At 34.9% G+C, this 17,729-nt stretch overlaps 1 protein-coding gene across 1 annotated transcript; it reads left to right on the forward strand.

Annotated features, from left to right (window-relative positions):
• Window positions 1-448: 448 nt before the first annotated feature.
• On the forward strand, window positions 449-5,584 carry LOC108453679 (protein SMAX1-LIKE 6-like). Its single transcript, XM_017751932.2, has 3 exons — window positions 449-2,055; window positions 2,770-3,013; window positions 3,411-5,584. The coding sequence occupies exons 1-3, from the start codon at window positions 806-808 to the stop codon at window positions 5,280-5,282; spliced, it is 3,366 nt and encodes a 1,121-aa protein (XP_017607421.1). The 5' UTR covers window positions 449-805; the 3' UTR covers window positions 5,283-5,584.
• Window positions 5,585-17,729: the final 12,145 nt, after the last annotated feature.

Consider the following 17,729-nt stretch of genomic DNA (forward strand, 5'->3'; position numbering starts at 1 on the left):
GTTGAATCGGATTAGAAAGGCGGTCATTCATAAAAATGAGATAATTTAAAAAATAAAAATTTTAATTAAATAAAAATATTGAAAATTTTTAAAAACAAGAGACTTGAGAGGGTTTGAGAGAATTGAGAGAGTTGAGAGAAGGATGTGAATGAAAAAATAAAAATTGAGGGGTATTTATAGGGTAAAAAAAGTTACTATTAGGGTTTTAAATTTTTTTATCATTGGCGATAAGTTAAAAAAACTGTTGGGATTTACAAAGTGCGACTAATTAAGGGCGTTTTATAACTAAATCGATCTATATCCCTAATTAAAATAAAAACAGACCCAAAACCTTAAGTTTTTTAGAAAAAATAGTCCTATAGTCGTTATTTTGCCATAAAAAAATATTAAATATTAAAGTGTTGATTATTTCAAAAACAAAAACCAATTGATTAACAAGTTTAAAATTGAAAGAAATCATATTTGTAGAGAGGAGCATATACGCATAAAAGAGAAAAAGGAAATCCTTTTGTGTATATAGTAGAGAATCTAAATTCACCACCTGTCGTTCCAAATGATCTCCTCCACAGTGGACCCCACTAACCCCCGACTTAGACAGCCAACAGTTCCCCTTTAGAGGGAAAATAAATAAATAATTAATTAACTATTGTCCTCCATAAAAGTCCCTTTTTCTTTTATAAAAAAAAAAAAAATCTCTCCCTTGCACTTCTGATAAGCAAACAAATATATATTTTTAGTTTACCTTCTTTTTTTCCTTTTTTAATCAAGAAAAAAAAAAGTTTTTGGCTTTTTATGATACCCGGCGATGCCTACGCCGGTAAGTGTAGCGCGGCAATGCTTAACGCCAGAGGCAGCTCACGCGCTAGACGAGGCGGTGAGAGTCGCGCGACGGAGGGGACACGCGCAAACGACCTCGCTCCATGCCGTTTCTGCTCTTCTCTCTCTCCCTTCGTCCCCGTTACGTGACGCCTGTGCACGTGCTCGTAACGCGGCTTACTCCCCTCGCCTCCAATTCAAAGCGTTGGAGCTTTGCCTTAGCGTGTCATTGGACCGAGTCCCCTCGAGTCAACTCAGCAACGACCCGCCCGTCTCCAACTCGCTCATGGCCGCGATAAAGCGGTCTCAGGCGAACCAGCGAAGGCAGCCCGAAAATTTCCACCTTTATCGCGATATGTCGCAGCAAAATCCTTCCAGTATCTCGTGTGTCAAAGTGGAGCTCCAACACTTGATGTTATCCATCCTGGATGACCCTGTTGTTAGTCGGGTCTTCGGCGAGGCGGGATTTCGGAGCTCCGAAATCAAGCTGGCAATCATCCGCCCCCTCCCTCATCTCCTAAGATACTCTCGACCACGTGGCCCACCGGTTTTTCTTTGCAATCTAGAAAATTCGGATCCGGGTTATGAAAAAACCAGGTTTCCATGTCATGGCGGCTTCAGTTTCCCGTTCCCGGGTTTTGCATCTTTTTATGGAGGAGAAGAAAACTGTAAGAGAGTAGGAGAGGTTTTGGCGCGAAGGAGGAATCCACTACTTGTTGGTGTATGTGCAAACGATGCACTCGCCAATTTCACGGATTGTTTGGACCAAAAAAAAGATGGCTTCTTGATTAAAGGTATTTCGGGGTTAAACATAATTTGCATCCAAAATTATATTTCCAAGTGCACTACTAATCAAGGCTTTAATAAAGGGGAGATGGATTTAAAATTTGAAGAAATGGGTCGGGAAGTTGAAGGATCCGGATCCGGGTTGGTGGTGAATTACGGGGATCTGAAAAATCTTGTCAGTGACAAGAGTGAAAAAGATGATGATGATGATGATGACGACGACGACGACGACAAGGTTGTGGATGAAGATGGGGTTAGTTATGTAGTTGGACAGTTAACGAGGTTATTACAAGTTTATGGAGGGAAACTCTGGCTGCTGGGAGCTGCAACAAGTTACCAGACATATTTGAGGTTTCTAAGTAGGTTTCCTTCAGTTGAAAAAGACTGGGATTTGCAGATTTTGCCTATAACTTCGGTTAGGAATTCATTGGCTCAGTCTTATCCCAAGTCCAGGTATGTAAATTGAATTATCAATTTTCTTGGAGATTTTATTTTATACTATCTTTTATGTTGGCATGATATTTTTGGTCGTTATTCTGAATGCTTTTAACTAATTTTTTTTTGGTCAAGTATACTTATCTTGTGTTTAGAGAGCTCTTTATTTGTCCTACGGTCGAGTTTGAGGGATTTAAGGATTGGGTAATCTTGATTTAAAACTGATGCTTTGTTGTGTAACTCTTTTAAGTCATAACCTTTTCCAGAGTTGCACTGGTTGGCGTACAATATTCACCATGGTGAAACCTGGGATTTAGAGGGGATGTGATTTGTGATTTAAGCTGAATTTGCAACTTAAAGCACTGCTACGTTGTTGCTGTGTTAACATTTTTGAATTTAAATAAAAATAATAAGAGTTTAAAATGATTTTAAAGATATTAAGTTGTTTGCAGTGGGTAATGACGCGTTTCATAAAGGTTGATTATTTGGTTAGTGCATGGTTATTGGATGAAACACTTACATAAGCCTAACTGATACTTTTATAATTTTAAATTTATTTAAGGTGCTGAATGCTATAGTAGTGGAATGTTGGTATCCACTTTATCTGTTTCATTCTTTTTGTTGTTATGCAGCATCACTTATTTTTTTTCCTTTGCGTTTATTGATTCCTTTGATTTCCATGGCTGTCTTCGTATTTAATTCGACCTGATCTCATAGTTTATGTAACTACAGGTTGATGGAGTCATTTGTTCCATTTGGTGGGTTCTTTGCTACACCTTCTGAGTCAAAGGGGTCCTTAAGCAGCTCGTATCAACATTTACCCCGCTGTCATCTATGCAATGAGAAGTGCGAACAGGAAGTAATTGAAATTTCAAAGGGAGGTTTCAATGTTTCCGTGGCAGATCAGTGCCAATCTACTTTGCCTTCTTGGTTGCAGATGACAGAGCTTGGTGCAAACAAGGGATTAGATTTGAAGGTGTGTGTCCGTTCGTCTATGCTTCACGTGCTTATTTTATGTTCATATTCTTTTGTTTCAAATATCTGTGGTGGGGACCCGGAGTATTAAGAGAACCATCGGTTTCAACTTTCAATCCCTATTATTACTACTCAAGTATATTCCTAACCTGATTCATTTGCCGCCAATCTCAAAAGATGGACATCATTTGCATACACCCACAGCATACGCTTATACCGGTTTTAAAATGTCTGTTGTTCACCAGATCTGTTGTGTTGATCAAGGGTTTCCATGTTTTATTCACTAAATCTACCCAACCCTGTCCCTGCCCCTGCCCCTTTTCTCCAAATCTTAATCGGTTTAGTTTGGATAATTTATGAAATTTATGTGAAAACAAGTTTGTCTCTCTTCAGTGCAGACCAAAGATGGGCAGTTTTTAAACACTATGGTAGCAGGACTGCAAAAGAAGTGGGACAATATTTGCCAGCGCCTTCATCACACTCATCCAGGCCCTGAGTCAAAAACTTATGAAGAAAGCCCTTCATTCCCGACTGTTATGGGCTTTCATTTCGTGCAAGACAAGAAAGAAAATGCTCATGGTCATAGTAATGACAATAGAAATGCATCGCCCGATGAAAAGATGTCTACATCACTATCAGAGAATCCTTCCTCTATAGTATCCAAGACTAGAAATGGAAGTGTCCTGCACAAGCTATGGGAAAAGCCTTCCAAAGGAGGTGTTTTTGAAGCGATTGAACCCATATCTCCTTGCAGTTTGTCCAATTCAAGTGGAGGTGACGTTAGTCAAGCCTCTCCTACATCTGTGACTTCTGTGACAACTGATTTAGGGTTGGGTTTATGCTCCGTTTCTTCAAGCAACACGTTGATGAAACCTTCAAATCAGAACCATGCAGGGCTTGCGGCGGACTTCCCAGGTTGCCTTCCTGCAAATGTTGATGCTAAAAATGGAGACATCTCTGGCCATCCTTCTCAGTCCTCTTCCACTTTCTCTCCCGACTTTTGTGGAAAGCTTAATCCAAGCGATTTCAAGAAGCTTTTTACAGCTGTCACCGAAAGGGTTGGATGGCAACATGAAGCTGCAAGTGTTATTTGCCAAACAGTGGCCAACGGGCGTGCACGAACTGAAAAATGTCATGGAGCCAGTCAAAGAGGTGATATATGGTTGAATTTCTGTGGACCCGATAGGTGTGGTAAAAGGAAAATTGCTCTTGCACTTGCAGACGTAGTATATGGAAGCAGAGAAAATTTCATTGGCATGGATCTAAGTTGCCAAGATGGGGGGTTGATGCATACACAGTTGCTCTTCAATTCCCAGGAAGTGAATTATGATTTAAGGTTCAGAGGAAAGACTGTGGTTGACTGTATTGCTGAGGAGTTAAGCAAAAAGCCCTTGTCAGTTGTCTTCCTTGAAAATGTGGATAAAGCTGATATTCAGGTTCAGAGCTGCTTGTGCCAAGCTATCCGAATTGGCAAGTTCTCAGACTCACATGGAAGAGAAGTCAGCACCAGCAATGCGATATTCGTGACAACCTCGACATTAGCTAAGGAAACTCAAGTTGTTTGTCATAAACAACACACATCTGAGGATAAAATATTGGGAGCCAAGGGATGGCCACTGCAGATTGTGATCAAGCATGACGACAACATAATTGGCCAAGACTTGAAGTTACCTGTTACAACTAGAAAAAGCATCTCTAAGCAGGGTTTTTTGAATAAAAGAAAGCTGATTGGCTCTCATGAAACTCTGGAGCAGCATGAGATGATGGAAATTACCAAACGGGCTAACCGAACATCATCTTTGAATCTAGATTTGAACATTCCGGCTGAAGAAAGTGAAGTGCAGGACACTGATGATGCAACTGTTGACAATGACTGGGTTGATGAGAGTCCCATGCATTGGTTGCAAGATTTCTTTGGTCAATCTGTAAAAAATGTGGTATTCAAGCCATTTGATTTTGATGCACTTGCAGAAGAACTATGGGACGACATTAACCAGAGTTTCTGCAAGTCTACAGGTGCAGGGTGTTTGCTAGAGATAGAGTCGAAAGCTATGGAACAACTAGTAGCAGTTGCATATGTATCTGATGAGAAAAGGGTGGTGAGGGATTGGGTGGAACAAGTTCTTAGCAAGGGATTCGCAGAAGTTAAGAAAAAGTACAAGTTCAATGCTCACACCGTCGTGAAACTTGTTCCCTACGATGCTCTTACTTCTGAGGAGCAAACACTAGGACTAGGAGTTTGTGTTCCCCCCAAAGTTGTTCTCAATTAAGAACTTTCTTTTTCAAAAGCCTAATCTGGTAGTTTAGGGAAGGTGTTGTATGAGGATTTAGCATCCTGTGAAGTATGTTCAGCTTCATAATCCCATAAAATTTGGGGGCATCTTCTCGTCTTCCATCTTAGGTCGTGTATTCTACCATGTATAATCAAATCTGTAGTGAGGTGTTAGTGTGATATGTCTATTATTCACCACAAAAGAAAAAAAAAAGACTTTTAGTATTTGCTTGGTTTGATTGCTTATGTATAACCAAAGTTAATTTGCAGAAGAATTGGAGTATGGTGAATGTTCAAATATCTTGTCAAATTTGGCTCGACTTGCGAATTTGTACCCCACCCTGAAAGAGTTGGATGGTTTCTAGTCCATGATCTTTTATTATTATTATTATCATCAACAACCAAGTAAAAAGAAAGTTGAAAGTGACAAAACTGGTGAATGGAACATTCGCTTTTCTTTCCATATTTACACCTTTGCTTGATGATCATCTTCCACCCTACAACATGCACAAGCTCGGTGAGTGGTTCCAGACGCTGAAAGCAACATATCTACAGACTCACGGCTTCAATCAAGTGATAGTATGGGAAAACATGATGAATGGCGTAACATGAGTTCCAATGTCATGCTGGATGTTGTTGATCCATCCCTAGTCACCATCAAGTGGTGTAAGCCTTCCTAGTCCTCCCAACTAACTCCCTTCCTGTCTAATAAACACAGTTAAGTTTAATAGAAAAGGGTTTCCTATGAAACATTTTTCATATGCCTTAATTTCCATGGTGGCCAGGGTGATGTAGCTAAGTCACTAAGTCCAATGACATAACAACAATATCTGCACTCTATATGGATCCTCAACCCGACAATGCTTTGGGTCAAACACGCCATCGTCTTCCCTATCATTAACTCCATTAATTGCCTCTTTTATCTTTATCATCTTCACTAGTAATTGCCACATCCAATGAAGTACTCACATTCAACATCTCACGGTTTCTATCTCTACCCATGAATGAAATCAAAACTATTAGCTTTAGAATAAAGAGTTAATTGCATTGAATATCTTCAAAGTATAATTCAAATTCTAAATTGGTCTTATTCAAATTATTAGCATTGTTCCAATCAAGTCATTACATCAAACATTTACTCAATTTTTCTGATAAATGTCAATTGGTGACATGTATCACAATCTCACTGCCACATTTGTCTGTTCATATTTCCTTATCTTTTTCTTTTTCCTTTTCATTATTCTTTCATTATTTTCTTTCTCATAAATAATAAAAGTAATTAATAATTTTTATTATAAGTTAAATTAATATTTTGATAAAAATTATAAAAATATTGAACTAATTTATAATTCATATTCTAATATTTTTCCTATTTTCCCGTTCCTCCCATTTTCTTTCTTTAAACTACAACCAAAACTAATAAATCTTATTGACTCATTATATACTTCAAATATTCTTTTTTTTTCCTTAGGGATAAATAACAATTTTATACATTAACTTTATTTCAATGTGCAATTTGATACATAAACATTGATTTAGTGCAATTATACACATGAAACTTGAATTGTGGTTCATATATATACATAAAACCTTGATTTTGATTCAATTGTATACATTTAAAGAAATGAATATGTACATTTATTTTCATATTGAATTTGTCACATCCCAAAAAAAATTAGGTTAGTAGAAATTAGGTTAATGAAACCAAGAGTGATCACATCCTGATTTTTAGTTAAGATTGTGAAAATCATATCAAGTGAGGTAATTTGGTTCAATGGATATGTGTTGTGCTTGTGTGTGTGAGGTTCTGGGTTTGAATATTTTTCCTTAAATTTTTATTATTTTTGTCCTAACCCTATCCTTGGACTTCTAGCTTATATATTATTTTCGCTCAAATGATGACAGAATGAGTCTGTTGGTTTAGTGGTAAGGCTTTAATTTACCTTTTGGTCATGTGTTCAAGTCCTTGTGTGTATAAAGAGAAAATATTTTGCTATTCTTTGTCTGTGTCGCTATGTGGTCAATTCTAGAATTTTGATAGGTTAGGATATTTTTTTTTTATTTTAAAATTCAACTCCTAAATATTCTCTTAGATTTTTGACGTTTCTTTTCACTTTCCCCATTTTTCCTACTTTCTCCACTTTTTCCTTCACGTTAGTTTATTCCTGGGAATTTTTCTTTCTGTTAATTCTTTTGCTTTTCCATCTTTGTCACGTGTATTTTTGTGATTTGCGAATTAATCCATTTGGATTCTTCTGTTGCTACTTCTTTTATCTTCTACTTTGTTACTACGTTGGACCCGTGTTGTTGTTCTTACTTGTCCGGTTCTAGCCAAGAGAAAATTGGGTGTTTTTAGGGTCATGGGTACATCACTTCGTAAGTGCCATGTTTTCTTTTCTCAGGGGACAATTGTTTTATTATTTTCATTTTGATTTTAGTTTCTCAAGGGGGGTTGATAAATGTGTGGGATGGGCGATAAATTGTGTACTGATCATAAAACTGTTGTTTTTGATTAGGCGAGGTTTAGGAGACGGTGTATCTCTGGCAAATTGAGGATTTAAGGACTGTTTATTCTTTGGGTAAGTAATCAAATGCCCTGTAGGGGCTGGTTCTTTATGATTAAGATTGAATGCTTGTGTTGGCGATCGAATTAGTGATTGAGTTTCATATATCATTGCTAATTAGTCCATTCTAAATACTGGTTTTAAGGTTTGGAAGTGTTTCGGATTGTCATTTATCAGAAATGTTCAGGTGTGTGTCTCGATCTCGTAAAAATAGCGAATGACAGTAAGCCAAAAAACTCACTGTCGAAGTCACACGACCTTGTGCACATAGTCTAGGTTTGTAACAACCCATTTCTGAATTAATAAATTGAATGAAATAATTAATTTAGATCAAGAAGAGTGGAAAATCAAGGAGAGAAAATTTCCAAATATCCCTTTTACTTTGACATTTCAGAAATTTAGTCAAGTAAATTCGTAAGAATTGTAATAATTTAAATGTTGTTTAAATTGGATATTTTATTATGTTGTTTGATGCAAATGAACCAAAATATAAATGTATCAACGCTATGACAAATTGACAGATATTGAATCCCGATTGAACATTAGGAATTCTTAGGAAACGAATGACATGTCATTAAGGATTTCATGTTTTGGGTGCTGGTCTTGAATGTCCTATCAATGGCCGACGTCCTGCATTTGTTGCGGATTCTCCATAGCTTGTGTGAGTAGCATCATGTAGCTTACATTTCGACCCATAGCTCGTGTGATCAGGCCCATTTCACAACTCGTGTGAGCATTCATGTAAAGGAAATGTTACGGTTATATGTAAATTGCACACTTCGTGTAAGCTTTCCTAAGTATCCGATGTTATTCTAGATAGTTCAACGGGTATGAAAAGGAAATGAAGTGGTAGGTGTTCAAATGGAATGTATTTTGAACTTATGAAAAGGAATGTAATCCAAATGATGTGGATGCAAGTATAAATTACTTGTTATGGATCAATTCATTTGAATAATGCATAAATGTACTAACTTGTGAGTTGATGATATTGTTTAGGCTTAAGCTAAACATTTGAAATGGAATGGTAAGTAAGTAAATGGAATGATTCATAATCTTATGAAAATGTTGGTAATTATGTAATATGTCTTATAAAATCCTATTATGTTATAATTGAAATTATATGTGATGTTGATGAATCTACTCAATTGGGAGTTGGATGGTGTTCAATAGGCTTATACTGTAACACCCCTATCCCGTAACCATCGCCGGAATAAGTAAGGGGCATTACTGGACTTGTAACTCATGACGAGCGGTAAAACTTTTTTTTAAGATCATTCATTTGGATAAACACTAAACACGACCGGGGATAAAATGTAAACTTCTATAAGTAAACATTCAAAAGATGTCATTTTCGCATGGCTTATATACAATAACCAAATTATTCTTTCGCTACTAGTCTATTCTATACATGCCATAAGATAATCCAATCTCATGGCTACCGTAATGGTAGATAGTGTGATAAAGTCTTGACGATCCCAGAGCTAGTAGTCGAATCCACAACCTCTGGACCAAAAACATGAGCGAGCGAGTAAGCTTTAGTAAGCTTAGTAAGTTTTAAGCAAAGCGATAATTTTGTTGAATCAATGACGTTTTCACATATACTTAATCTAGATAAAATCTCATTTGACCCAAATATACCTAACCAAAATTTCACATAATTTAATTCGCCTTTCTTTAGCCCTGAGCTTTAAGTCGCAAAGTGTTTTCATTCAATATCTTTGGTCATTCATTTCAACTGTTCGATGAAGTTAATCTAGAGCTTCATCTCGAACTATAATATCAATAAACGCATCACTTAACTCTCACATATATATACTTTCGTACAATAGTGATCTAGATGGTGAATATTTCCAAAGCATATTCTTCATCAATGAAGATGGATTCACATAGTAAGCACATTCTTCACCAATTTACAACTTTCAATAATCCTTTCCACTTGTTCATAATCGCATCCATATTTTCAAGTATTTCAACATGACAAGTACTAAATTTCTGAGGCACCTAAAGAACCAAACATATTCCTTATTACATATCGTAAGTTTACGAATATAATCCTTACCTTGTCTTGGCACATCTAGTTGAACCCAACCCGTATTCAAATCGAAGGCCTTTGGGCAGAATATGCACTAATACATAAGAATATTTCATCCCATACTTCATTATACAAGCATACCATTACCAATTAGATCATTCTCATATTTGAAGTTATAATATTGATCACATTTACATACCTTTTTGATACTAATAATTCACTTTGAAATCAATCCACCGACGAGTAAGTAATACGTACCTGAACATCTTTAAATACGTAATACTTATTTGATGGTAACTTACTGCGGATACTTAATATCAAAGTCTTACTTGAATCTTCGGGTCTTCAAAACTCGGATATAGTACGAGCACGAAGCATACGGACATTAATTCAGAATAATATTCCGCATAAAGCTGCGGTATCTTAACCGGATATAATCGGCATAAATGCCCTTCGGGACTTATCACATTTATACACTTTCACATCCATCACATTGGCCATTCGGCCTTATCACATATATACACCTTCACATCCATCACATCGGCCATTAGGTCTTATCTCATATATACACTTTCACATTCATCACATTGGCCATTCGGCCTTATCACATATATACACTTTCACATTCATCACATCGGCCATTAGGCCTTGTCACATATATACACTTTCACATTCACCACATTGGCCATTCGGCCTTATCACATATATACACTTTCACATTCATCACATTGGCCATTAGGCCTTGTCACATATATACACTTTCACATTCATCACATTGGCCATTCGGCCTTATCACATATACATATCTTGTACATCAATTTCATCATAACAAAATTGACTAGGTATACTAGTCATTTACGGCTTATAGCTTCACTTTAATACGGATTTGGTACTTTGATTACCAATATTTAATCGATAGCTTATAAGCAACTCAAATAGTTTTATTAAGGTTTACAACATAATCACAAATTCAGCACAAGCTGTTTTTCCTGAGCAACAGTCATTAAATTATTCGTAAATGGAGCTACGAAACTCCAAATGAAGTGCCGTTAATTTTACCTGAAAATAGACTCATACATATTTTATCCAACAAATTTTAAGAATTTTTGGTTTGGCCAATCAATACCATATTTTTCTTAAAGTTTCCCCTATTTCACTGTTTGACTATTCTGACCACTCTTCACTACGAATCAAATTTCTCATTGTACAAAATTCAAAATATGTTCTAGTTTATTTCATTTGAAACTAGACTCACTAAGGCATCTAGCATATAAATTTTGTATTTTAAAATTTTTTGTACAATTTATAATGATTTTCTAAAAACAGAACAGAGGATTACAGTGTCATTCTGCACTGTCTCACACAACTTTAAATATCTCATTATCGGAAATTCCTTTGCTTACACGGTTTCTTTTATAAGAAACTAGACTCATTAAGCTTTAATTTCATGTTTTATTCAGGCTCTAATTCAAGTCCATAAATTTATGGTGATTTTCTAAAGTCATGTTACTGCTGCTGTCCTAAGCAGATTATTTCAAATTACACTTAAATTTCCAAGCTCAAACACTTAAGAACTTACCATTTGAGCTTAGAACATATCATGGCACATCATATCTTATTAAATCAACTCAATATGTTCTATTATGATTGAATTTACTCAACGTTTAATCACTTAAAACTTACCTCGGAAGTGGTCGACGACTAGATATCCACGGCTATTCGTTTACTTTCTCTTTTCCTTTATCCGACTTTGATCCTCTTTGCTCTTAAGCTTAAGTGAAACAATAGATTGGCTTAGGTACTTAACTAATATTATTCACTTGACAATCACATTTGGCAATCACATATCATTTTCAATATGTATTAATTAATAAAACATGCCATGACTCGATTTCATGCTTATTTAATCTATATCTAATTCACATTCACAAGCAAAGAGTCACTTAATTTATCATTCTTTCTTATGCAAGAATTTAATCATATTGCCAAATGTCCTTATGTGTACATGGTACATACATAAGGCATACATATACATAATTCATATTCATTCCATTTAAGTACTTAAAACTTACAAAGGAATCAAACTCAAATACTTAAGAACCTACTTTTCAAACACACCTATAGCCGAAACATATGTATATGAATATAAGATTTTCCTCATTTGAAGAAAGCACAAATACATAATTCACTCTCTCACATACCCTTTTTGCACTTCACATTATCATATCCATTCAACACTTTCACTAAGTGTAGCCCAATATCTTATTCAACAACTAATTCGGATAACACATAAAGAACATCTCAATTTATATTCATTCAAAATCAAGCTAAAACTAAATTTAATTACTCAACTTAATATGCGGCATTTATCTACCAATTCAAATAACAAGTTAAATTCATGGTCGAATGCAACAATCAACCCAATTACATAATCAATTTATCACTTAGGTGCTAATTCAACTATTATCAATACACATTAATTTTTGTATAAGCCCCCACATTGCCGATTTTCACAATCAACATAGTCACAAGGGCTCACCCTATCCATTCAAAGTTCAATTCACCAATTAAGCAAATGCTATTAATGCTAAGAATTTTTTTTTTTTTACAATTTATCCTAGTTTGCCGAAAGAAATTATGCCCTAATTCATGAACTTAAACAACATTGGCCAACTTTCCAAGCTCATTTGAGCCATCAAGCACATTTAGTTTGTTCATACTCAACTAGAATCAATTATCCTCCCAAAATCATCAAACATACAAAATATACCCCATTAAGCTCATGACCGATTCCTACATGCTTCATAAACACAAAAATTTTCACATGGGTCTAGTTGCAAGCTTCAAAACCAACCAAAATTCACAAATTTTCAAAGAAAATAACATGAACCTTACCTTATTTGAAGCCTTCTTTTGCCGAATGCCCTAAGCTCAAAGGTTTCTATTTTCTTTCTCAACTCACGGCAAGAAGAAGAAGAAATGGCCTTGTTATTTTCACCTCAAACATATTTTATTCATTTATTTTATTAACTTTTATTATTTCTATTTTATGAAACCATTTTCTTTAATATAAACAAATATATTATTAACATTATTTACTAACATACAAAGCACAAAATGCCAAAACAAAGTCATCATTACCTTCCACTAACATTAAAAGGGGAAATTTGACATGCAACTCCACTATTTTGCATGCATGAATCAACTAGTCATCACACATTTCCCCATCATACTTTCAAAGTTTACTACTAAGCCCTTTTTAGTGAAATTCACATTTATAACTCTAAGTTAAAACATAAAAAATGTCACACATGAATTAACACATATTAAAGGCATCAAAATAAATATTAAATTATTTTTATGTCTCGGTTTTGTGGTCCCGAAACCACTTTCTGACTAGGGTCAAATTAGGGATGTCACATATACTAAGTTTAGAGCATTGGTGTTGAATCATGTTGAATTTATGTATTATAGTATTAAAGTGATAAGTTACATTTAAAGTTTATACGAGCTTACTAAGCATTCATTGCTAACGTAGTTATTTTCCTTTACTTTATAATTTATCGGAAGCTCGATTGATTGGAAGTTTGCTGGAGATCTATCACATTATCCATTGGACAATTCAGTAGTTTTTGAGTAATTTGGTTAGGGTTTATAATGGTATGTATAGGATGATTTGTAATGGTACTTTAGTGTATGTGTTAATGATGTTTTGGTATGTATAAGCTTTGGAAAGCTATATTGGTTTGGTACACCTTGATACTTTACCAAATTATGTGATGTTGATTACTTTAAATTTCTTATTGATATGATTCACTTGGCATGTTGATGATAGTTTGAAAATGGTTACTTGTGACATGTTTTAGTTCGTAATTGAACTAGGTTATTATGTTTGAAAATGGTTTGAAGGTGATTTGGTAAGTATACGTTATGTAAGCTAACTATGTTGGTACATTTGATGCCTTGTTAGTTTGTGTCATTATGACTATATCATGTTTCATGTTTTAAAAGGCTCAAATGGCATGTTTTACAATGGAATAGTAATGGTCATATTTGTGGTATGATTTGCTAAAAGTTGAATTTTGTTTTATGATGGAAATATGATCAAATAAATGCATGTTTAGCTAAGTTTAAATATTTACATTTGAGGTGCCTTGATTGGCATATTGGTTGATTGATTTGGGACCACTAAATTGGTCATTATATGTATGTTCTAGTAAGTTTTTGATGCTTTGATAATGTGCACTAAAGGTCTTTAGGTGGATGCGTGAGCTGGTGTTGGAAATGACTTGATTTTGGGAAAATTCATGTCTACACGGCCTGAGACACGAGCGTGTGACTCAGCCGTGTGTGACACACGACCTGACGACACGACTGTGTGTCCCTTGTAGGTTTTATTGCATACAAGTTAGGCAGTTACACGGCCTAACACACGGCTTGGCATATAGGCGTGTGGGGCTATTTCGAGAGTTACACGGCCTGGCACATAGCCTTGTGACCCTATTTAGAGAGTTACTCAGGTAAGGACGCGGGCTGGGACATGGCTATGTTTCCCTAGTTCGAAGGTTACATGGCCTACGACACGAGCTTGTGTCTCATTCGTGTGAGGCATACGACCGTGTGACCTATGCAGTTAAATTTTTCTAACTTTTTCTTGAACTTTCCAATTATTTTCAATTTGGTCCCGAATTGTTTCTAAGATGTTTTGAGGGACTCGAAGGCTCGATTAAGGGATGATATGTATGTGAATGTATGTATTTTTAATATGTTTTCAATGATACTTGAAATGTATATTTAATGTTCCGTTTGTACGGTAATGCCCTGTAACCCTAGCCTGGCGACGGATACAGGATATGGGTGTTATATTTAATGGTATCAGAGCTACAATTTAGTTGGTTTTTGGGCTGAATGTAGCATGTATGAGTCTAGAAATACATATCATTATATAACTTGCGATAGCATGATGTATCCCGACTCTGACGGGATCTGTTTTACATATAGGCAAAGATGTCTTCCAACCAAGCTAATTCCAATGACGCTTAAAGCGATACTTAAGTATTTGATTAAAAACTTGCTAATGATGAGGAGGAACTCATAAAGTTTAGAGTAGAGGTTCATAATGTTATATTGATAATGAACGTTTATGTTTGATATGTGTTAGATGATAGTTAATTTTTATGGCTTTACGACTTCCACCCTTCTCACACTCAAAGTTTTATACAACGGAATTTACACAAGATTTATGTTGTTTAAGTCTGCTAAAGGGAATCAAAGAGCTTAGTGGTTAATTGAGTAATATTATGGTTAGAACCGAGAGTTGTTTAGTAAATGCTAAGAGTTCTAGATGAGATAGAAGAATTTTCTGAAGACTATTTGGATTTGCAACGTTACTGTTAAAAGAAGAAATTATTCATTGATAATTAACTGCTGAGGTATCTAAAGAACAGGTTAGCCAGGATTTCTTCTAAACTATTTCTTTAGTGGAATGAGATAATGTGGGATCATCGATGACTTTAGTAGTCAGTGGGATAGTGTTCAAACTATAAATATATCTGAATGCAGCTGTTATGGTCGAGTATCTTACAACGATCTCCTCTGGGTATTCTATATGTTCTTCAATCCTTAGAGATATATGCAATTGTTTATCATTAGATGTGATTCTTATTGTGTGGGGGACGTTGGATAGTCATGATGGTAAATAAAGGTATTGTCAGTCTGACTGATTAATGATCAGCATTGCCCTATTTTTGGCATTCTATTCAATTATGTTTTGATAGAGGACTCTATGGAAAAATTCAAGTGTCATTATTTTTCTACTTCTACTGGTTGTTACTTTGCTTTATGTATATGAAATTTATGTTGTTTATGCCACAGCTGGTTCTAGTGCGTATGAGTGATATTCTTCTTCTGCATTTTCTTTAGAGAATCATTGATCTCTTTATCAATCAATATGGGTTGTATTCTTGAAAGTTTAGTAGAACTTTACATCTTGGATTTTTTTATATTAGCTTTCTTATTGTTCTTATTATCTATCTTATCATATATGGTCTATCTACAAAGAATATATTGACTTGTGATTCTTATATCTGTTACGGTTATAATTTTAAGCTGGATCATGGGAGCATGTTGATACAGATCTCAGATTTATAGATGTCATGTTGTTGCACTCATTGTTGTTGGAATTAAATTGGGTTTTCTTATTTGTTTCGGGGTGCATCGTTGGTACTTGAGTCATTGCTTTAGCTATACGGTTGTAGCGTCAATCTTATTAGAGTACTGTGCATAGTCTGAAAGAAGGTTTTTAGAGGAAGGACAAAATAATCCTTCTAATTCATCTGATATTATGACTTTGGTATGGTTCAAAGCTTCGATGTTAATAATTGAAATAGTTTTATTATGTATACCATTTTTAACTTTCATGAAGGGAATAGATAACGACAAAAGTATGGATGGTGAAAGGTCGAGCTTAACCTTACCTATTATTTTTCATTACTCAGGTAATCTCGAATTATGTTAACAAGTAAAAAATAGATGTCATATTTCGTATGAGTTATTAGAGTTGGTGATGAACCTTGAATGGTATTCTGAGAGAATTACGGTAGACTATATATCCGAATTATCTTAACGACAACAAAAAAGAAATGATTTGAATTGTTACTATCAGGTTGATAAGATTGACTCATTTGATTTAGTTAGAACAGATTATTCACTTGAAAAGTTAGTTGAGTAGTATGTATTGGAGTTCATCTCTAGATTCCAGAATAAATTTTGCGAATTCATGGGAAAATAGACGAATAGTCAGAATCGAAAGTTTTTATTCTAAAAGATATAATACAGGGATATATCAGTCAGATCAGTGATAATCGAGAAATATTATTATGGGTTAAAATCATCTCGATAGAGCAGCTATCACATTTGTATGTAAATCATACTGCTTGAAGCTTTTCACGAAATGGAACGTTTATCAGTTGAAAGTTATAGATACAGATGTATCAAAAACATCAATTAGAGTCTTTTATGAAGATTATGAACTTTAGCTAAACGTTATGAATTATCTAATGTATTTGGAATCTAATAATCTGAGTTTTTCGGTTATGTTTTGATAGATGATTGCAGGGAATTTCTGATAGTTGTACTACTAATGCTAAATATATGACAGGAAAGCATCAAAGTTATTCAGTTAAGTCAGGTACCTACTTCACTCTCAACCAGAGAAGAATTTGTTGTTTACAGTAACGTTTCATTCAGACGATCTTGAATTAGGATAGGTTGAATATTATAAAGTCGATGGTAGAACCGTTAATTCTTTAGAGAATTTTGAGATACAGGGAAAAACAATTGAATATGTGCATTGAATAATTAAGGGATTTCATAGTCTATTTGATTTACATCAGACAACGAAAAAAGTATATAACATTTTGAGACAAGGCTACTGGTACACAGGATTATAACAGGAAATTATAGAGTTAATTTTGAAATGTCTATTATGTCTATAAGTCAAGGTATAGTATCAACTTTTGATATGAGTTCTGATTGAGAAAGAAAATTTGAACAAACTAGCTGTTATCAGGTAAGAAATTTTGAGGACGAAATTTTCGTAAGGGGGAGAGTTATAACAGCCCGTTTTTTAGCGGTGTCAGAAACAGTGGTTTCGGGGCCACAAATTCGATGAGTAAGTTCATAAATATTATTATTTAATATTTACATGTCAAATATGATATTAAAAAAGTTTTTGGTATAATAATTTATGTTATATGAATGATTAATTATGTTTAAATGGTATTACCCTAAAGTCATGTGGTTCTAGAAATTGAGGTATCAGGACCTCATTTCTATAAATTGAGCCGAA

This window comes from Gossypium arboreum, chromosome 5 (genome assembly GCF_025698485.1).
Source record: "Gossypium arboreum isolate Shixiya-1 chromosome 5, ASM2569848v2, whole genome shotgun sequence".
NCBI classification, from domain to species: Eukaryota; Viridiplantae; Streptophyta; class Magnoliopsida; order Malvales; family Malvaceae; genus Gossypium; species Gossypium arboreum.